Source organism: Salvelinus alpinus, chromosome 25 (genome assembly GCF_045679555.1).
Source record: "Salvelinus alpinus chromosome 25, SLU_Salpinus.1, whole genome shotgun sequence".
NCBI classification, from domain to species: Eukaryota; Metazoa; Chordata; class Actinopteri; order Salmoniformes; family Salmonidae; genus Salvelinus; species Salvelinus alpinus.
Genome location: NC_092110.1, coordinates 30,249,584 through 30,272,141, shown reverse-complemented (window position 1 = coordinate 30,272,141; position 22,558 = coordinate 30,249,584). Strand labels below are relative to the sequence as shown.

At 43.1% G+C, this 22,558-nt stretch overlaps 2 protein-coding genes across 2 annotated transcripts; one reads left to right on the top strand and one right to left on the bottom strand.

The window, feature by feature from the left end:
- Window positions 1-186: 186 nt before the first annotated feature.
- On the bottom strand, window positions 187-11,273 carry tfb2m (transcription factor B2, mitochondrial). Its single transcript, XM_071366470.1, has 10 exons — window positions 11,090-11,273; window positions 10,090-10,382; window positions 7,924-8,113; window positions 7,122-7,213; window positions 6,876-7,029; window positions 2,729-2,877; window positions 2,545-2,634; window positions 2,282-2,341; window positions 1,858-2,006; window positions 187-1,701 (listed from the first exon to the last, which is right to left on the bottom strand). Exons 2-10 carry the CDS (start codon window positions 10,342-10,344, stop codon window positions 1,512-1,514), a joined length of 1,329 nt encoding a protein of 442 aa, XP_071222571.1. The 5' UTR covers window positions 10,345-10,382; window positions 11,090-11,273; the 3' UTR covers window positions 187-1,511.
- A 96-nt stretch (window positions 11,274-11,369) lies between these two features.
- Window positions 11,370-20,944, top strand: LOC139553798 (saccharopine dehydrogenase-like oxidoreductase). The gene is made up of 12 exons (XM_071366471.1): window positions 11,370-11,870; window positions 13,502-13,614; window positions 16,906-16,986; window positions 17,269-17,398; window positions 17,490-17,539; window positions 17,678-17,808; window positions 17,894-18,011; window positions 18,899-19,018; window positions 19,126-19,182; window positions 19,355-19,466; window positions 19,704-19,785; window positions 19,884-20,944. The coding sequence occupies exons 1-12, from the start codon at window positions 11,672-11,674 to the stop codon at window positions 19,972-19,974; spliced, it is 1,284 nt and encodes a 427-aa protein (XP_071222572.1). The 5' UTR covers window positions 11,370-11,671; the 3' UTR covers window positions 19,975-20,944.
- The last annotated feature ends 1,614 nt before the right edge of the window (window positions 20,945-22,558 follow it).

Sequence of the window (22,558 nt, the reverse complement as noted above, 5' to 3'; positions counted from 1 at the left end):
GGTTTTTCTAGAGGGAAACACATGTTTATTGCGGGGATAAACAGTTTGTAAAAAATAGTGACAATACTAGTTGTTTCTGAACAGCATTGTCGACCAACAATGCACAGACTCCCAGTCATGATTTGCAACACACAATGTACACCAATTAATGCATACCTTTTAAATAAATTACGTTTGAAACAGTCGACCAGTATAAATCAAAACATTTATTTTGATAATTACATTTCCTCCAATGGTTATAGCATGAAACGATTCAATAGGCTTTTTGATGTACTCCAATCACAAAATCACTATCCAGCTGGAATGCTAAGGCATATGATGACAATCAGTGAATACAGAATGGCATTTTAGTACTTACCATTTAGAAGAAGTCCTAATACCCCAAACTGTACATATAATTGAATGAACTGTCAATACATGTAGACATGGTATGCATGTACACTAAAAAGTTACCTATACACAAAACAATTAAAGCGGTAGAAACCAATCACATATGATTGCCTGGAAACCTGACGTTGAATTGCATTGAATTTTATGTCTGGCAGAAACGAGCGTTTGAATCAGGAACGTTTCCTCTCACGACCTCTACAAGCCAGAATGTTGAATAAAATGTTATTTGAATGTACTTTTCTGGTTGTCCATGCGGTTGGCCCTTTTGCAGGTAGGAATGTGAGACAGTATATCCACAGGAAAGTATAATTCCATCAACTTTTCAAAGTGCTGCTATTGCTTTCAGATTTAGATCTGAAGCATGCATACTTGCCAAGCTCGTGCACGGCTTCACGTGGCTCGTGCGCGGCTTCACGTGGCTCGTGCGCGGCTTCACATGGTTCTGCGCATGCTTCAGGTGATATAAATCTGAACACTCTACCAGTGCTTTGAAAAGTTGATGTAATTTCACTTTCCTGTGGATATATTGTCTCACATTCCTACCTCCAAAAGGACCAACCGGTAAAGTACTTTAAAATATTTTATTCAACATTCTGTCTTGTAGATGTCACGCGAGGAAACATTTGTGATTCAAAACGCTCATTTCTGCCCGATGTAGTATTCAATGCAATTCAACATCAGGTTTTCAGGAAACAAATACTAGTATGACCCAGTTAGTTGCATGTGCTGTGTTAGCAAAAAGCCTACAGTATTAATAACCCATGAATGACAGTGACAAAATGTGATTGAATGGTTTAAATACATCTTGACTCATAACCTTGCCAATAAAGTAACCATTCTGCTGCTCCCCGTAACCAACCGTAGAGAAAACGTCCTATGAGGGTAGGATCGGCAGCCTTTCACCAGTCAACTCTTCGGCTCGACAGCACTCACATAGAGCTCAGTCCAAACACTGTTGCCCCTTTTTAAAAGATCAAATACCAAACTCATCAGCTCAGGACCACCCTAAACCATGACGTTGGGAGTGGTTCAACAGTCCAAGAACTTGGGGGTTTAGGGTTATCTAGAATTGTAGCCTCGGGCAGCACTACCCCTCCAATCCTAGTGGTGGCGCTGTGTGTCTATATCCATCCCTCCTTCTGGGTGTTCTCCAATACCTCCTCATACAGCCAGCTCTGGGTGAACTCCTGGGACTTCTCCACCAGTTCAAACAGCTGTTTGTACTCCTCTGGGTAGACATGGCCCGTCAGTACATCATCCTGCATCCCCATCTCCTTCAGCAGCTTAGGACCACTGTCCGGACTCCACATACTGGGAGAGAGAATGAGGGTGAGAGGCAGAGACGGAGAAAGAGAGCAGACTAAATTATCAATGTGGCCAACAAGGATCATATTTAAGTTTGTACAGCACTCACTTGAAACAGTCTGTGCAAGATAATGTGTGTGTGTGCGCGCAAGTTCCACTCACTTGAGCCGGTCTACTAGCCGTGCCTTCCTCTTGGCCAAACATTGTTTGACCATCATAACCAGGGTGGCTGCATTGGAGGGGGTCAGCGAGGTGGAGAACAGGTCCTTGCGAGGTGTGATTCGCACCAGACACAGGTTGTCATTAGGAAGCTGGAGGGGGAAACGACAGGCTTCAGACCTTATGTCTGTTTTCTAATGGTTGTAGCTAGGCCGGTACAGCGTGCTTTATAGAAGAGACTAACTCAATAGCAACGATCATAAAATGTAAAACGCACAGAAGAGCAGAATTAGCACTTATCAAATATTTATAACAAGTCTCCAATATGCAGTACATGACATATTGTCTTTCACTGTATATTCAAACACAGGAGGATCTGACAAAGTGAATGTTCCATTATGATGCTGGTAGAACAGTGCATCCTTACTCTGCTCTTTGGAATGGCCAGCTTGTACTTAGAAGAAGTCACAAATGATGCCCACGGCTCCTGAAAGAGAACACAGAGAAGAGCATCTGTTAGAAGAGACACTGTCAAAGCTCTGTGACATCTGCTCTCACCGCTTTTATTTTCCATTCCTCCAGTTCTACCTTTACTAACTCACACACACCCTAATCTTCCCACCAGGTATATCAACTTCTCTCCCCCTCCCGCTTATTTCCAGTCCTCCAGTTATAGCCCTTCCCTCTCACCTTGTGTAGCAGTTCGATGTGGCATGCCATCTGCCATAAAGCTCCAAATGCTCTGTAGTTCAACATGTCCCCTGGCTTAGCCATTAGTTTCTATGGGAGAGAAAGAACAAAACCCATCCACACCATTGTTAAAACACCACTGCATTGGCACTCAGTGAGTCTCTGTGTGTGTGTGTGCACTCACCAGGTATTCCTTCTCGCTGATGAACATGGTGAGCTCTACTCGTCCGTAACGGTAGATAGAGAGCCGATCAAACAGAACATACAGCAGCTTCCACAGCTGACTCCTCTCAATGCGCTGGGGCAATATACCAACCACCTTCACTGGAACCTCTATACACACACACACACACACACACACACACACAGAAAAACAGGATAGTTTGTTCTATTGTGGTCAGCACCTTTTCACCAGGTCAAATTCCTGGTATAGATTAGGGATGCAACGGTACAGTATGTTATCGAACCGTTCAGTACGCCCCCTACGGTTCAATACGCACACATGAACTGTAGAATTATGGTATGCCTGTCCTTTTCCAAAACTTGCTTATTGCGCTGCAGACTACACCTGCCGTTAGGGGGCTCCTGAGGGCTGACAAACTTTACTCCACAACAATGTCTCAATGTGGCAACCGCAGTGACCGCAACCCCCTCCCCCTTAACCTATTTAATCCCATCGGTCACAATAGTGACTGTAAAAAAACGTTTTCAGTTAAAAGGCTCTAAAACTTTTACTGAATGATGTAACAATGCATTTCCAGCAAATATTGAAATAATAAAGGGTCTCAATGAAAGATGTGCAGTGTCACATGACCAGAGCCGTTTACTTCTTGGTTGCACCATGAGAAGAGGATGGCTGCATCAAAGCTCCCTAACAAAAGGTTAGTAAAGTATGTTAACATAAAGATGATGTGTACCAAAAATCTTTGTCTAGTATTGATATATGCATTTGCAATTACTCAACTTTGTTCAGTGTGGTCACAGAATGTGTAAACACGTTGACGGCAACAATAGTGACCGGCGGGATAACAGTGCATCTAGGTCTACACATAGTTATACACATACATAGTACTTGTTTTACCTAACTTTCTACTCTGTTCTTTCTTTTAGTTTCACATTGAGTCAAGTTCTGGATATGTTGGATCTAGGTGACCGCCCAGACAAGGCATGCAACATTGCAGTTATCCCTCAAAATGAGAAAGATGCTGTCCTGAGTGATTGTGATAGCGATGGGTCAGATATGGACTATGGACAGGCCATTTGCCAGCCAGGCTGTTGAATGCATATGCTGATCCTATGCAACAGATCATGACAGGAACAACGTTATCAGTGATGATGACCTACACCCCCCCCCCCCCCCCTCCATTGTTGATAATGAAGAGCCAAGGGCCTCTACCCGCCAGAGGGTCCAGTCAAAAGAGCAAAGGGCCTCTACAAGTCATAGGGGTCCGCCAGAAGAGCCAAGGGAAAAGCTGCAGGTGGTCAAAAATAAAGATTTGAGTGTTCAAACGATCTAAGAGGCCTGCCACCGATGTGATTCCAAAACACATAGTATACAGCCCAAATATGCAAAAGTTTGGCACGAAACCACTGAGCCACGGAAGGAGATCTTTACTGGCTGCTACTGTTGAAGACCAGGCAAGATATGACAAAGCTTCTCATTGGCCAATCAACACGATGCACCGGTTCCAGAGATGTCGTCATTGTGACAAACACACTACCTATGCATGTGAGAAATGCAAAGCGCCACTGCACATTGAGTGCTTCAAGATATACCATGGACAGTAGAAAAGGAGATAAGAGCGAATGAAAAAGGTCTGAAAAAGACAAAAGAAAAATAGAAAAGTCGATAAAGGGTGAGGAGAAGCAGTACAACGGACTCTAGGAAGAAAAGAAAAGATGACGAAAAAGACAATCAAAATGACTGAAATGTTTTTGGAAAAGAAGGTCAATTGATTCAAGACACTGTATGACAGTAGGTCTGACTGATCACAGTTTAAAATAGTGATGCACAAACTAATCTTGCACTTGGTTCTGAAGCCTACCTTATATATGTATATAATACATATATAAGCACTCATTGTGCAGTGGTGCTTTTTATATATATATATATATAAAATTTTATTTTGTTCAGTGTAGGCCTCTACTTGAATGCATATTCTACAGGCTACCTCTATCCTAAATGTTACCTTTATGTTCAGTGGGAATGAATCACATGACTGCTATACAGTTGTTAGTGAATGTTGCACTAAAATGTCACAATGACAATGTTACAATGAATATTGCACTAAAGTACAAGTTCAAAAGTTACAATATTAATGTTTCAATACATGTTACAATAAAGTAACAATGTTGAAATACATTGATGGTTGTTGTTTTTTTGTCTTTGCTCTCAGTATTCATATTGTGTTGTAAAAGGGTTTTTGATGTGTAAAATAATCACACTAGAATGTGATGGGGCATTCTAGTGGCAATGCTGGGGACAGCCAGTGACAGAGTTTTAAATGTGTTAATAACTGGGTTGGGATATATAAGAACTTTGATAACTGCATAGGAGAAATATGTTAATTCAGTACATGTAACATTATCCCACCATGAAACACACTTTTTCACCTACTTTTCCATTAATTTCAAAAAATAATGATTGATTACTTCAAAGGGTTACTAATGACACTTGATTTGGATATTTTCATGTCTGGGAAAAATTCGGGATTAAATTGGTTAAACAACTAATGGACGATTTGCAATGACGTCTCAGTAGGAAATCTCCCTAAAGGGGCCCCACGAGGAGAGGGGAAACTAAAAACAAGTATTCTCTCAGCTCCAACGTGACAATGGCGAGCGCTAGCAAGACCGAGAGAAGCTCATTTTTAGAGGGACCGCCGTCTTTCAAATCCGCAGCGTTCAATACTGTAATGAAACAGCAGGGAACAGGTCTCGAACCCTCGACCGCCGTCTTTCAAATCCGCAGCGTTCAATACTGTAATGAAACAGCAGGGAACAGGTCTCGAACCCTCGACCTTCTAGCCCAAAGTCCATCGCGCTATCGACTGTGACGCAAAAATATGCTCCAACGGCAGAGTCGTTTTCCGCACTTATAAACCCAGGGACGTTACAATACGATGCCGAGGGTAAGAAGACCTTAAACAAACAAAGTACAGTCTGCAAGCATTGCTTTGCCACTGTCGGCTACTTGAGTGGAAACACTTCTAACATGTGTCATTTACGTCGCCATCCATCACCCGGCCGTATCCCTTGCAGGTGGCGCTGGAGCAAGGAGAGTCCACTCATTAGCGATAACACAATCTCTCACTGATGCCTTCCAATAACAATTTGCGACAAATTCAGAAACTAAGAATTAACGAAAGCAGTGGGAGTATTCATATCCAAAGATTTGCAGCCCTATTCGGTGGTTGACTCGGATTTCGTCACCTGATATTTTTTTTGCCGTGTTACAATTTCCCCTCCCGCACACATTTCAGCAGCAAAGTAATTCCCAAACTCTATGAAACATCAGAGAGAAATTGAAAAGGAATTGACACAGACACCCGATCTAGCTCTCTCCACTGATAGTTGGACACCCAGAGCAACGCAAAGCTACCCCTCTCTGACAATTCACTATGTACTGGAAGCTACCCCTCTCTGATGGTTCACGATGTACTGGAAGCGACCCCTCTCTGACGGTTCACTATGTACTGGAAGCTACCTCTCTCTGACGTTCACTGTGTACTGGAAGCGACCCCTCTGACGGTTCACTATGTACTGGAAGCTACCTCTCTCTGACGGTTCACTGTGTACTGGAAGCTACCTCTCTCTGACGGTTCACTGTGTACTGGAAGCTATCTCTCTCTGACGGTTCACTGTGTACTGGAAGCTACCTCTCTCTGACGGTTCACTGTGTACTGGAAGCTACCTCTCTCTGACAGTTCACTGTGTACTGGAAGCTACCTCTCTCTGACAGTTCACTATGTACTGGATTGGGAGATGAAGAGCTACAGGTTGTCAAAGCTAAGAAGCACTTTTAATTAGAACTTTTTTTTCTCCCCTTGATTTCATACAGTGGAGACAGAAACCAGGCCTAGTCAGTCATGCGGCAATTTTCTGAATGGAAAGTTTGATTTTGTCTTTAGGCAAAATAAAGAGTACATTGTTTAAAGGGTGATGTGTTTCCATTTTTTGCTTAAATATAAATGATATCGAAACCGTACCGTTGCCCACAAAGCGTGATACATACCGAACCGTGGGCCCACTGTACCGTTGCATCCCTAGTATAGATGTACTTGGTGAATCTGATAATGTGTCTTTGTATGTCTTTTTCCTGTGTGTCTCACCATCGGTCCAGTTTGCCTCTGATATGCCCAGGTCAGTGAACAGTTTGTCAGAGTACATGGCCGGAGGTCTCATGCTGCCTCTGCCCATAGGGTCCAGCTTGAAGAAATCACAGTGGACCACCTCCAGCTGACCATCCAGAAGACACTCCAAAGCCTACACACACACCAGAATGTTGGTACAATGAATGTGTAGACATGTAACTCTCCTACTGAAAACGACCCTGGCCCGAGGCTGGGTAGACTCACCTGTAGGTCAGGTAGGAAGCACTTGTCTCCCTCTAGCGTCACCACTCTCTGAGCTCCAGCATTCAGCAGAGTCCTAGTCAACACCCCTGGGCCTGAGACACACACACATTCTAATGAACACTCCCATTGTTACTGACCACACACACAAACCTCTCCCATTGTTACTGACCACACACACAAACCTCTCCCATTGTTACTGACCACACACACACAAACCTCTCCCATTGTTACTGACCACACACACACACAAACCTCTCCCATTGTTACTGACCACACACACACACAAACCTCTCCCATTGTTACTGACCACACACACACACAAACCTCTCCCATTGTTACTGACCACACACACACACCTCTCCCATTGTTACTGACCACACACACACACCTCTCCCATTGTTACTGACCACACACACACCTCTCCCATTGTTACTGACCACACACACAAACCTCTCCCATTGTTACTGACAACACAAGCCTGCTGCTGCTCTGTGTTCTTATCTATGCATATAGTCACTTTAATAACTCTCCCTACATGTACATATTACCTTGACTAACCGGTGCCCCCGCACATTGACTCTGTACCGGTACCCCCCCCCCCCTGTATATAGCCTCGCTACTGTTATTTTACTGCTGCTCTTTAATTTTGTTACTTTTATTTATTTTAGGTATTTTTCTTAACTGCATTGTTGGTTAAGGGCTTGTAAGTAAGCGTTTCACTGTAAGGTTGTATTCGGTGCACGAGACAACTAAAATTAGATTTTAAGTCCCAAATGACATAGAACACAGACGCAGCACGTACCTGGATTACATTCAAATATAGCGGCCTTGCTGTCCTCCAGGTCAGGTCCTAGGTGGTGAATGACCAGTTTGGCCAGGGCTGGGTCTATGATGAACCTTCTGATGGTTCTACAGAGCTGAGCCCTCTGAGTGTTCTCCTCTACTCCCCCTAGGTCCAGGAAGTCATACCTGCCCAGCGGGCGACTCTGGTCCTAAACACACACGTTAACAAACATTATCCTTTCATCTTCCCTGCTTCAATGAACACGCCCCCCTCTTCCTTCATCGCTCCCTCCGGCCTCAACCCAGGACTGGCCACCACTGGCGTAATGCAGTTTCTCTGGACCCCCGTAAGGTCGCTGTTTGCCCCCACCCAAATAAAAATTTGAACATGTCAGCCACTCAAAGTATTAACTATACTGCTCACTGTCCGTGGTACCCAAATTTTGACATGTCTATGCGGCTGCATGTCTATTGAATTAATGATAGGCTTTCTGTGGTGCCAGGGTATGTCTAGCCTTGCTTTAGCTAACGGATAAATGTTTCTTGGTAGGCCTATTTGGTTGCCATTTTCTCAAGCTAAGCATAACATTTCACAAATCTATACATAGGTGTAGCAATGCTGCCATTTTTTGACTGCTGGCAATAATGTATTTACTTGTTCAGTAATTAAAAAGTTGGAAATTCAAACATTGCAGATTGTATCTGAACCTGCATGACATGAGCTGTCCTCGTGCGCTCTCCCAGCTTGGATAGAAAGTTGTGTGTAAAACCAGTCTATTAATGCCAAATAATACAGCCAGTCCACCCTCAAAACACTAGTTTACTAGGGATTGTTTCGTTATGCAGTGTATCCTACCATCTATTGCTTTATACAGTATTTAGTAACTATTCATAAAAATGTAATATCATAGCCTAACGAGGGGGAAAAAGGAGTCGGCTCGTGGATTAATTCAGCCACTATTTATTGTTGAACTCAGCGGGTTTTGTCTGACTAATAGCCTACACAAATGGGCTGCAATATTCAAGATACATATAATTAAATCCAATTTGAGACTCGCCTGAAGTCCTTTGTGTGCAAATGTTTTTGCCACAACCTGTAGGTTGAGGTTGCTGGCCCAACTGTTTTCTATACCGAGTACTGTAAACTCTGGCACTTATGTCCATTGCGCTGCACACTATTTCAACTCAGTCTTGAATGATGCATGCCAAGATATACCAGAGATAAGGGACTGTTGATATTGCAACCACACAACTCAAACCGAGAATTGTTATCCACTAAAGATGATAATCTGTTTGCATCAGCCAATTTATTGGCTGTCCAGTATCCAGACGACCTGTCCCCAGAGCATCCTATACAGTTAATCTTGTTCAATAACGTGCTGAGGCCAGCAATTAAAGAGAATGAGAGGCTCAATGAAAGATGCTTCATATACAGCAGTTCTGCAACACCACTCTTCTGTTTCCCTGATGCTGCACAGCCACAAAGTTACCACAGCCACAAAGCCAAAATTGTCTATCTCATAAATATTCATGAATTTTTATTTATTTTTGGTCTTGATTTAGGTTAGGCATAAGGTTAGCAGTGTGTTTAAGTTTAAAATCCAATTTCAAGTAGAGAAATTTTAGAAATCTGCAGGCTTTATGTCTTGGCAACTAGTGACTACCGGTTTTGCCCCTAGAGGTCATACGTAGAACCACATCTGGATTGTGAACTCAAATCCCTTTAAAATGTAAATTAAATAAAAATAAAGACATTTTAAACATTAAGAGAAATTGTACATTTGTCACATCCCTAGTAAGTAGCATTAGGCTCTCGGTCTGACGTGCTTTTGAACACCTGAGTAAGCACCACTCATTGCACTGGCGCCGTCGTAGCCTTGACCACTGCTTATGTTCACCGATATACTCATACTTCCAATCAGTTGCATTTTTTCATTTCTCAAGACCTGAGGCACTTTTTCAGTCACATTCCTATAGCCCAAGAAACACGTAGCTTCCTAGTGGATACCAAAAATAAAAAGGTTTACATGGGCCCCCAGAGCTCGAGCACAACTGTTGTGCAAAACCAATAAGACATTGTTAACAAACACAAACCCAGTAGCTTTCCCACAGTTTTGGAGCAACTGGTTTGCTGTTGTTATGGATACATTGTTACTTGTCCATAAAACACCACCGGTATCTCTACCTGGACAGAGACAGCCACAGCAGACAGGTTCCTGTGGGTTGGGGCTGAAGAGGGGGATGCCCGGTCTGTTCTAGCCTGTTGGGGCTGTGGCCGGCCGGGGCCCGAGGAAAGCGAGTCCAGACTGAAGGGCCGTCTCTGGAGCAGGACCCTGGGGCTACAGGGAGAGGCAGGCTGCTTCAGGGTGGGCCTAGCCCTGGGGTGGCAACATGCAGACCGCACCGCTACCACAAACAGTTTACTTGCCTGAGTGGACATGGCGGACAGATGGCAAGAGGAGAGATGATGGTCACAACCTGTGAATGATGAAGAAGAGGCAGAGGTTTAGAAGAACTCTGAATAAGTGTCTATGGTTAACACTACATATTATTCTGGATGCAATAGTTTGGTTAGACACCACTCAATGAGAACTTAGTTTACGAGTAGTGTCTATAGTTTACTAGAAGAAAAAACATGATAGACACAGTTGATGGGGACCAGCGTACAGTCAACAAAAGCATGTCCTTGAAATATGACACTACAGAATCTAAATAACGTTAGCTAGTTTACACTCAAGCCCGACACCACGTGTCTTGACATTATTTCTCAACGTTAAATTATGTTTATATACTTGGTGATGTTGAGTGAATAATTTGACTTATCGTCAAATCGGATCGATAACTTTGGAAGTAAAGTAATCTAGCTAAGTTACTAACGTTATATCAAAAGCTGAGGTAGCCAGCTAGCTAGGTAGTTAGCTACCTATATAAAATGTTAGGTAGCTAGCTACATTAGATACCAACCTAAACGTGTATTTTAAAGTTATTCTGCCAAACAATTTTGGATATGGCTATCGGTCTGGATAGTTATCTAGCTTACATGCCTTGTACTATGGAAAATGCTCTGCAACGCTACGTTTAGCAAATAAGCTAGCTAGCTACAATGCTAGCTGGCTAACAGAGATATATCTGGCAAGCTGATCATCAACAGCAAGTATGATACATTGCGTCAAAACTGGGCTTACTTTATCTCAGATATATCGTCGTTTGTCCTGATGTTGATCTTATTTTAATCTAAAGACAGCTTACATCTCCCAGAATGTTGTAAAAATGCAGTGACATTGAACATGTTGACCCTCGTTGATTTCACAACGCACATATTACAGTGATGGTTTTACGTCACTAGCAAGCGACGACGCAAAATAAGAGATTGACAGCACAGAGAGCCAATCTTAATCAAAACTTTGTATAACCACGCCTACTTTTTGATCTCACCGTTTCAATCGGTTATTTATTTTATTCCACCCTTTAATTTGTGTATGTATTCTAATCGGGTGGTTAATGAGATCAAATAACATGTTTATAACAAATGCAAAAATATGTCTTTAAACTACCATAAGTAAAACGCGTAGTTTGTGCATGTAGACTATTTGCATCACCGGTGTTTTGGTGATTAGATCATTGCGTCAACCGAGCAGCATTATCATCAGACTACGGAAGTCGCAGCTTTGCTATATGACTTGTACGAGCACGTTTCTTGTACGCTTATTCCCGTTTTCGCAGCTTGTGCTGTGTGTTTCCTTGAGTATAACTAGCTATTTGTAACTATGGCGAAGGTGGATACCTCCTCTAGCAGACCTTATCACATTGTTATTTTCGGAGCTTCGGGTTTCACCGGGCAGTTCGTTGTTGAAGAGGTGGCCAGGATCGTGTCGGAGGGCCCGAATGGGACGCTGAAATGGGCTGTGGCTGGGAGAAGCAGACAGAAACTGGACAAAGTTCTAGAGCAGGCCGCCGGAGCCCTCGGTACATAACGTTACTGGCCTCATTGACATGTAACCTTAGCAAACTAGCTAATACAGTTTGTTAAACATTGAATTAGTTAAATCTGGATATATGTCAAGCCAGAGAGGATCTTTGGTCTAGTTAGCTGACTGACACCATTGTGCATTGTCATTGGATTTCACAGAGGGATTCAAGGAAGTTTGCTAGCTGGGTGTCACAGTGTGTCTACTGTGTCGTGTCAGTGCCAGCCAGCAAACTCACCTGATTTAACTTGGAACAAGGAGTCACTGTATCATTTAACCAAGTGTTTTGAGCAAGGATGTTCTGCACTCAGTATGCCATAGGCTTAGAAAAAATATATAACTGAAGTGCACAGACATAAATGTATATATTCATTCCATTACTTTAGATGTGTGTGTATTGTTGTGAAATTGTTAGATATAACTGCACTGTTAGAGCTAGAAACAAGCATTTCCCTACACTCACAATAACATCTGCTAGACATGTGTATGTGACCAATACAATTTGATTTAGTCACTTATGTGTTTCAGTAGTTGTGGTAGCTGGAAATATGTTGTTAGACCAGATGGCTTACACTCTACAAAGTTGCTCTACGCAACACTTAATACATTCAATCTTAATTCAGTTTTTGATTAGTGAGTGTCTGGCTTGCCAGGAAAGGGATGGGTTGAGATTAGGAGAATGGAGCCGTTCTTTGTTCTTGCTGCCCTCCTGGGATAGCCCTCGCCAACAGCTGATGGAAAATACCCCAACAGGGATATAGCCTCTACCTTTCCACCCCTGGCCTCAATGGTGACTCTGTCTACTGCTCTATAGCCGTGGCCAGGTTGTTATTTTAGACACAATTGTAATGGGTTATATGGCAAAATAATACGCATTCTCAGGTACTTTAGAGAGTTCGTTTGAAATATGCAACAGACACATAGCCTAGTTTGGCATTTGTGTACATTGTGACTGTATTGTTTTATAGTCGTTCATCTGTCTACTGACCCCTTGTTTTTCCTCCATCATTGAGATTTCAATCAGGCAGTATTTTCCTATCTGTTATGGCTATGTCACGTATATGGCACAGCATTCAGTGTATGCATTCAGTGTGTGCATAACTTACAGCAGTTCATGTTTGTTAATTACAGTAGGCTAGTAGTGTACCGCATATAACTTATACTGGGGGATAATGCAAAACTGCACAGGAGAGATAACTGACGGTGTACTGTTCATGATGCTCTTCAAAGGTTGAACCAGAATAGAAAAGGCTGATTTTATTTGATTAGGGTCTCTTTTAGTCCTCATTCGGACTAATTTTCCAAAAGGTGACACACTTTAGCACTTAGAAATCTTTCTGGACTAGATTGAAGGAAACAGTGACACAGAGGCTTGGGGGTAAAAACAGATAGCAATTTTGTACTGTGAAGGATAGGCTACACATTCAGAATTCAATTCAGGGGTCTGCCAAACAAAGGGTCAGCCACACTGGCCCACCCAATTACTTTTTGGTCACTGAGCTATTTTAAACCAGATCATTGTTGTACAATATATTGTAGTTTGTTCAACACATAATGAAGTGTGTTGTATTTGTAAATATGTTAATAATATAATGGTGAAATGACTGACTCCTCTGCTGTGTGTTTCAGGTAAGCCAGAGCTGAGGACTGCGGTGGAGGTCATTGTGGCTGATGTGGGAGAGCCTGATTCTCTGGCCGCCATGTGCAAACAGGCTGTTATTGTTCTCAACTGTGTGGGGCCAGTAAGTACTGACTGTGGAGATGCCACACACCACAGCACACACACACAGACACATACTGTAAGTGCTGCAGAGACACAATGAGTGTGATTGTCAGAAATGAAGAGGGATATCAATGCTGCCTCTTCCATTGTTAGAATTGAGATGTTAGTATGGAGGAGTGTTTTGATGTCAGTCCTGATCACCACTCTGCCCTCCTGTTGTGCCATGGGGCTGCAGAATGTGGTCTAATAGCAGTGAGGACATGACTTTGCAACTTGTGAAACGCCAGCAATGATGACGGTGGCGATCACCAGTGCACCTTGTACTGTATGTCAGCACGCATACGCACAGGATTAGCCAGTCCAGAGAAAAATAATACCTGTGAGTGTAACATGAGGTGGCATGTTCCAGTATATGTGTGTATATATATATATATATACATACATATATGTGTCTGTATTCATACCCTTTGATTTTTCCACATTTTGTTACGTTGCAGGCCTATTCTAAAATTGATTAAATGTTTTTTTTCTCTAACTACACACAATACCCCTTAATGATGAAGCAAAAACAAGTTGTTAGAAATGTTTGCAAATGTATTAAAAAAAAACTGAAATTTACATACGTATTCAGACCCTTTACGCAGTACTTTGTTGAAGAACCTTTGACAGCGATTACAGCCTCGAGTCTTCTTGGGTATGACGCTACAAGCTTGGCACACCTGTATTTGGGGAGTTTTTTCCATTCTTCCATTGAGTTCTGTCAGGTTGGATGGGGAGCGTCGCTGCACAGCTATTTTCAGGTCTCCAGAGATGTTCAATTGGGTTCCAGTCCGGGCTCTGGCTGGGCCACTCAAGGACATCCAGAGACTTGTCCCAAAGCCACTCCTGTGTTGTCGTGGCTGTGTGCCTAAGGTTGTTATCCTGTTATAAGGTAAACCTTCGCCCCATTCTGAGGTCTTGAACGCTCTGGAGCAGATTTTCATCAAGGATCTCTCTGCACTTTGCTCCGTTCATCTTTACCTCAATCCTGACTAGTCTCCCAGTCCCTGCTGCTGAGAAACATCCCCACAGCATGATGCTGCCACCACCATACTTCACCGTAGGGATGGTGCCAGGTTTTCTCCAGACGTGACGCTTGACATTCAGGCCAAAGAGTTCAATCTTAGTTTCATCAGACCAGAGAATCTTGTTTCTCATGGTCTGAGAGTCATTTAGGTGCCTTTTGGGGTTTAGGGTTAGAAATGTCCTTGTTTTTCATTTTTTGTCCATTTTAAAATAACATCAAATTGATCAGAAATACAGTGTAGACATTGTTAATGTTGTAAATTACTTATTGTAGTTGGAAATGGCAGATATAAAAAAAAAAATGAATATCTACATAGGTGTACAGAGGCCCATTATCAGCAACCATCACTCCTGTGTTCCAATGGCAAGTTGGTTGTGTTAGCTAATCCAAGTTTATAATTTTAAAAGGCTAATTGATCATTAGAAAACCCTTTTGCATTCATGTTAGCACAGCTGAAAAATGTTGTACTGATTAGACTAGTTGAGTATCTGGAGCATCAGCATTTGTGGGTTTGATTACAGGCTCAAAATGGCAAGAAACAAAGCACTTTCTTCTGAAACTCGTCAGTCTATTCTTGTTCTGAGAAATGAAGGCTATTCCATGCGAGAAATTGCAAAGAAACTGAAGATCTCGTACAACGCTGTGTACTATTCCCTTCACAGAGCAGCACAAACTGTCTCTAGCCAGAATAGAAAGAGTGGGAGGCCCCGGTGCACAACTGAGCAAGAGGACAAGTACATTACAGTGTCTAGTTTGAGAAACAGACGCCTCACAAGTCCTCAACTGGCAGCTTCATTAAATAATACCCGCAAAACACCAGTCTCAACGACAACAGTGAAGAGGCGACTCCGGGATGCTGGCCTTCTAGGCAGAGTTGCAAAGAAAAAGCCATATCTCAGACTGGCCAATAAAAAAGATTAAGATGGGCAAAATAACACAGACACTGGATAGAGGAAGATTGGAAAAAGTGTTATGGACAGATGAAATTTGAGGTGTTCGGATCACAAGGAAGAACATTCGTGAGACGCAGAAAAAATTAAAAGATGCTGGAGGAATGCTTGATGCCATCTGTCAAGCATGGTGGAGGCAATGTGATTGTCTGGGGGTGCTTTGGTGTTGGTAAAGTGGGATATTTGTACAGGGTTAAAGGGATCTTGAAGAAGGAAGGCTCCATTTTGCAACGCCATGCCATACCCTGAGGATGGCGCTTAATTGGAGCCAATCTCCTCTTATAACAGGACAATGACACAAAGCACAGCTCCAAACTATGCAAGAACTATTTAGGGAAGAAGCAGTCAGCTGGTATTCTGTCTATAATGGAGTGGCCAGCGCAGTCACCGGATCTCAACCCTATTGATCTGTTGTGGGAGCAGCTTGACCGTATGGTACATAAGAAGTGCCCATCAAGCCAATCCAACTTGTGGGAGGTGCTTCAGGAAGCATGGGGGGAAATCTCTTCAGATTACCTCAACAAATTGACAGCTAGAATGCCAAAGGTCTGCAAGGCTGTAATTGCTGCAAATGGAGGATTTTTTTACGAAAGCAAAGTTTGAAGGACACAATTATGATTTCAATTAAAAATCATTATTTATAACCTTGTGGCCTGCTGGAGGTCATTTTGCAGGGCTCTGGCAGTGCTCCTCCTTGCACAAAGGCGGAGGTAGCGGTCCTGCTGCTGGGTTGTTGCCCTCCTACGGCCTCCTCCACGTCTCCTGATGTACTGGCCTGTCTCCTGGTAGCGCCTCCATGCTCTGGACACTACGCCGACAGACACAGCAAACCTTCTTGCCACAGCTCGCATTGATGTGCCATCCTGGATGAGCTGCGCTACCTGAGCCACTTGTGTGGGTTGTAGACTCCGTCTCATGCTACCACTAGAGTGAAAGCACCGCCAGCATTCAAAAGTGACCAAAACATCAGCCAGGAAGCATAGGAACTGAGAAGAGGTCTGTGGTCACCACCTGCAGAACCACTCCTTTATTGGGGGTGTCTTGCTAATTGCCTATAATTTCCACCTTTTGTCTATTCCATTTGCACAACAGCATGTGAAATTTATTGTCAATCAGTGTTGCTTCCTAAGTGGACAGTTTGATTTCACAGAAGTGTGATTGACTTGGAGTGACATTGTGTTGTTTAAGTGTTCCCTTTATTTTTTTGAGCAGTGTATATGAATGAGTTTTTGCTGTAGTAACATAAACACCTTAGTGAGGTGTCATATTTTAGATAATAATGCTGTGTGTGTAGTACAGGTTCTGGGGTGAGCCTGTGGTGAAGGCATGCGTGGAGAACAGCGCACACTGCATTGACATCTGTGGAGAACCCCAGGTAAGACAACGCAACAACAAAGTCACCAGGCCTCAACCCCTAATCAACCCTCTACACCCTATCACTCCCGTAGACCGGACAGGACTTGATAGGTAGAAGCAATATCTCACACACACCACTAAGTTAAATGGGAAGGCTGCTGGACACCATGCTGTCCTCTTAAATATTTCAGCCTACCCTGCCTGTTTTCTCCACAACATCAATAAAATCACATGCTCTACCACCACAACAGCCCAATACAGAGACGTGTGTGTGTGTGTGTGTGTGTGTGTGTGTGTGTAGTTCCTAGAGAGTATGCAGTTGAATTACAACAGCCAGGCAGCTGATAAGGGAGTGTACATCGTGGGGGCTTGTGGCTTTGACTCCATACCTGCAGACATGGGAGTCCTCTACACCAGGGAACAATTCAAAGGTGTGTGTGTCCCTGAGGTTAGTTTACTTTATCTGTTTGTGTGTGCTCTCCATTAGGTGTTTGTGTCACATTTGTGTGTCTCTCGCCACAGGGACACTTACAGCTGTGGAGAGCTTCCTGACAGCCAGCACAGGACCTGAGGTAAGACTCCATTACCCATAAACCCTCACACTGCCCCGGCCTCATCCTTGTAATCCCTGCTTCATCCTTGTAACATTATTAGGTACAATCTTGATTAAAGAATGTTTGTTGATATTCGGTTTTCTCTCTCTGTCTCAGGGTGGATCTATCAATGACGGGACATGGAAGTCGGCCATCTATGGTTTTGCTGACAGCGGGAAGCTGCGGAGCCTCAGGAAGAAGTTTGGACACAAACCTCTCCCTGTGGTGGGCTCAAAGATCAAACGCAGGTACAGGGACCTGTGTGTTTGCGTGTGCATGTGTGTGTGTGTATGTTGGATAATGTTACTTTCTATTGTTTGTTTGTGTGAATAGGAGTGCCCTGTTCTATAGTAATGAGGTTCAGCAGTATGCGGTCCCGTTCATGGGAGCCGACCCGTCGGTGGTGAAGAGATCTCAACGCTTTCTACTGGAGGAACACCAGGAAACACCTGTAGGTCACGCAAATACAGTACATACACGCACCGACCAATGTGTATTCTCCTTGTCATGAGCACAGTGCCATTTTGTGTTGTGGCTCTAATGTTCAAACTTAGTTTTGAAATGGAATGTATCCTAATAAATGCTTGTGTGGATAGGATATCAGAGTAATGACTTGAATACTGTGTGCTACAAACTTTGTTACAGGGGATAATTGAGTACATTTTATTTATGTAAGCCTTATTTATGTTTAACATTTGTAAGGATGAGACATGGGGCCTGTTGAGGAAAAGTCCATGTTTAAGAACCTCGCCTAAATACCAAATCACCCCCTTCCCCTCGTCCCTCCATTTGGACGTTCCCGCGAGCCTCCGTCCTATGCACAACCATGCCAAAGCTTAGGGAGTGAAAATTGAGGGTGTAGAGCATGTGTCAAACTCAGTCCAGAGGGCCGAATGTCTGCGTGTTTTCTCCTCCCTTGTACTTGATTGGTGAATTAAGGTCACTAATTAGTAAGGAACTCTCCTCACCTGGTTGTCTAGGTCTTAATTGAAAGGAAAAAACTAAAACAGAAAAGAATGGAGAGTTGTGCCTAATTATGTCACATGCATTTGTTTGTCTGATTTCAAGGGTTGACACAAGTAACAAATGAAATACCTCCCAAATTAAATGTTTAACTGTTTTATATCTTGTAAAACAACAGGGAACTTCATACTGTTTTATTTTTTAAATAAACGATTGTGTCCAGTCATTGGTTTATTGATCCCCTCGCCACTCTCTGGAAGTCACCCTCTGAGTTTCGTCAGCAACACGTGACAATGGAGGGCCCTTCCGAGCGAGTTGGTAGGGGCAAGTGGGTGGTTTGGGAGAGACTTCTGTTTGACCTTTGTCTGACCCCAGGTCCAGTATGGTGCATATGCAGGAGTAGGAGGTGTGGCCAACATTGTCAAGATGCTATTCGCTGGGATGATGTTCTGGTTCCTGGTCAAATTCGACTTTGGACGAAACCTGCTGATTAAGGTTAACTAGGACACACTGACAGACACATTGTTATAGGCAAACACACACACACACACACGAAAGGAAAACCTAAAACCTTCCATTCTGTCTTTCTCTTCTGTGTTTAGTTTCCAGAGTTTTTCTCCTTTGGTTTCTTCTCCAAGGATGGACCAACCAGAAAGCAGGTACAATTTTATGCATCTCTTGAGAGATGTGTATTGTTAAAATGTATGAGTAACATCTACTGGTATGTTGAACTTTAATTTGTTTGTGAAATTGACATTGATTGGTGTGTTTGTGTCACTCAGCTGGAGGTTGGTCCTTCTAGTCAATGATTGGTGTGTTTGTGTGTCTCAGATGGAGGGTTCATCCTTCCAGTTTGTGTTCTATGGAGAGGGCTACACTGAGGGACAGGACCCCAGCCAGGGACGACCCAACGCTAAGATCCGCACACTAGTCCAAGGACCAGGTACTTAAACACACTAGTCCAAGGACCAGGTACTTGAACACACACCCACACAAACACACTAGTCCAAGGACCTGGTACTTAAACACACTAGTCCAAGGACCTGGTACTTAAATACACACCCACACAAACGCCCTCTGCTCCACAAACACACTAGTCCAAGGACTATTTATTAACCCCTACTCCACCTAACCTGCGGCCGCTGCTGGGTATAACGCAATGCTTCTCTCCCTGTTTCAGAGGCAGGCTACGTGACCACGCCCATCGCCATGGTACAGGCTGCCATCACCATCCTGAACGAACCCACAGCCCTCCCCAAGAAGTGAGTTACACACACACACACACACAACCAGGGTACTGTATTACATCTGATGTGTTTTCTTTCCCTCTCTCCCGTTCTGTCTCTCTCTCTCTCTTTAGGGGTGGTGTATACACCCCAGGAGCAGCTTTTTCCAGAACCACGCTGGTGGAGCGCCTCAACAAACATGGCATCCAGTTCTCTGTCATATAATGTGTGACCTCCTCTGACCTGACCCCAGGTCATCAGTATTGGCACTCCACTGGTGTTCTCACTAGATGGTCATGCTACAAAGAGAAAATTGGCTATATCAGAAACATATTAATTAGGGTTAGGCTGAAGGTTAGATTTTTCCTTTCTTCTAACTTTACAGCATGGCCCGATAATGACCACCCTCTGTCTGACTGGGACTGTAGAGTCTTTTAAAAGACCGTTACTTTATTGTCAAATAATGTCGCCTCGGCTTTAATAAACTCGCCAGCGGTTGTGCAGTTTGTGTAGAGTAGGATACAAATGCCTCTTCTCCCCTGTGTGTGTGGTGGGTGTTCCAATCCTGTGTGTGTGGTGGGTGTTCCATGCCTGTGTGTGTGTGTGGTGGGTGTTCCATGCCTGTGTGTGTGTGTGGTGGGTGTTCCATGCCTGTGCGTGTGTGTGGTGGGTGTTCCATGCTTGTGCGTGTGTGTGGTGGGTGTTCCATGCCCGTGCGTGTGTGTGTGGTCCATGCCCGCGTGCGTGCTGGTGTGTGCCTGTGTTTTTCTTTCTCTAAAAAGCCTGACTGCATTGTTATGGATGTTCCGGTAAGTTCTATGTCCTTTCTCTGTTTAATTTTCAAGCACATCGTCAGAAACCTACCTTGTTTCAAGAGAATCAGCACTTATGAACGGTTTCAGAAATTCTTCATTTGTGAACCATAGTGTGCAGTATTCCAACATAGTTTTGCTGGATCTGTTAAGGAATGTGCAGCAACATTACTTACCTGAGATCGACAAAGCAGTGCTTGCTGCTTGTAAGAAATAGGTGTTTGAGTTCGAAACACACAGAAAGATGGAGTGACGTGTCTTCTGTGTATCACTGATTTATGCGTGTGTGTTGGGGCAGGTTTTGTCCTTGTTCTGTTTGCCTGCTAGGGCTATAGTTCTTCTCTACCTGACCGAATAAAACCCAGACTACTGAAGTCAACCAACCTTGTGTCTGAGTTCTCACTTTACCAGTAAGGGTTTAGATACACAGAATATATCAGCGAAGGCCTGGTCTGACAACGACTCTTGTCCAGGAGGAGGGGCAGTATACCTACCTATTCTGTCTACAATATCTACAATCGTTTCAAGTCTACTGTGCATGTAGTACCTTGGCACTAAGGGCAAAAAGTTGTTATCAGACCTGTCTGTCCAGTTGTAACCTTCTCCCATGTATTATTAATTAAGCTGGTTTTCTGATGCGTCAGCCAAATAAACATGTGCTTCCTGTGCAAACTTAGACGGCTGAATGATAATCTGTTTTATTGAGCCCGTCTTAACATTTAGTGAAGTTGCCTGGTTTGGCTCCCTCGTGGGCAAGTCAGAATAGCCTAGCCTACAGAGTTGTGCAGGTCAGTGGTACGATTGTAGGGAAGGCCCAAAAGGCTCTCTGAGACATTTACAAAGACCGCACACGTTAGAGGGTAAAAACAATCACGGCCACTGCGACTGGGCTTCCACCCTTCTTACAGGTCTGGCCAATATACCATTACACTAGGGGTTTACCCTCCACAGGACTACCGTGTTCAGGACTTCCCCTCTATGAGATTTATTTTTTAGGGGTGGATCAGCTTAATATTGCGGAAAGAATGTTGCTTCCAATGTAATTGTCTGTATCATTTCCAATCCCCCATTTTTGGGGGGTAAATATATCCATACACGCATGCATACATATACACATACCTATATAGACATACATACTTTTTAAAGAATATACCTTTTATTATTATTATTGTTCTTAGTCCATCCAGTTTGATTTCTATTTGTAACTGTGCTATTTCACAAAAGTTCCGAACCTATATACGTTTTACAAATCCCGTATGCTTTACATTGTTTATCTTGTTATTAGTTCCACCCTTCAGCTCCATTCAACCCCTACCATCTATCTCTCAACATCATCTATTTTGGATTTCTATTTGCCATATATTTTTCAACTGTGCTGTGATGCTTCACAAAATAATTGAACCTTCCTATTCTCATAGCTTCTACAGATTGTAAATTTAAAAAATTATAATAATTATTATATTATTGATTGATTGACTATGGCTTTTCAAATCACCCAGTATTGCTATCTGTAGCGTTAGTTCTAGGCAAATGTTGCAATTCTTTAGCCATTCCTGAACCTGTGACCAAAAACAAGATACATATGGACAATACCAAAATAAATGATCTAATGACTGCCTTCTCACAGCAAAATCTGCAGAGCTGGGAAGATTGTATCCCCCATATATATAACGTTCTATTAGTTGCAAGAATTTTGTATAGTAATTTAAATTGAAGTTTTGAATCCGGCGTTGTTTTGCATATCAATTCGTAAACCATGTGCCATGGAATGGGTACATCGAAAATCTCTTCCCAACTATTTTGCAATTTATATGGAACAGCTGTCAGTTTTTTGGTCCTTAAATGAAATTGGTATATGTTTTTATTTATCACACTTTTCTTTAACCATTTATGTTCTTTAATACAGGGCCGACATACAAGTTCCTTACTTTTTTCCCCTTCTACTTGCCTCTTCCAGACATTTCCATATGTTTGTGTTAGCTGCATGTGTGACATAA

Excerpts from the sequence above, each read along its gene's own strand:
- tfb2m (XM_071366470.1), bottom strand. The coding sequence starts at position 10,344 with ATGTCCACTCAGGCAAGTAAACTGTTTGTGGTAGCGGTGCGGTCTGCA. Across the intron at positions 8,114-10,089 it reads CTGTGGCTGTCTCTGTCCAG|GACCAGAGTCGCCCGCTGGG; the intron begins GTAGAGATACCG and ends GTGTGTGTTTAG. Across the intron at positions 7,030-7,121 it reads GCTTCCTACCTGACCTACAG|GCTTTGGAGTGTCTTCTGGA; the intron begins GTGAGTCTACCC and ends GTGTGTGTGTAG.
- LOC139553798 (XM_071366471.1), top strand. The coding sequence starts at position 11,672 with ATGGCGAAGGTGGATACCTCCTCTAGCAGACCTTATCACATTGTTATT. Across the intron at positions 17,809-17,893 it reads GGCTCAAAGATCAAACGCAG|GAGTGCCCTGTTCTATAGTA; the intron begins GTACAGGGACCT and ends TTGTGTGAATAG. Across the intron at positions 19,786-19,883 it reads CCCACAGCCCTCCCCAAGAA|GGGTGGTGTATACACCCCAG; the intron begins GTGAGTTACACA and ends CTCTCTCTTTAG.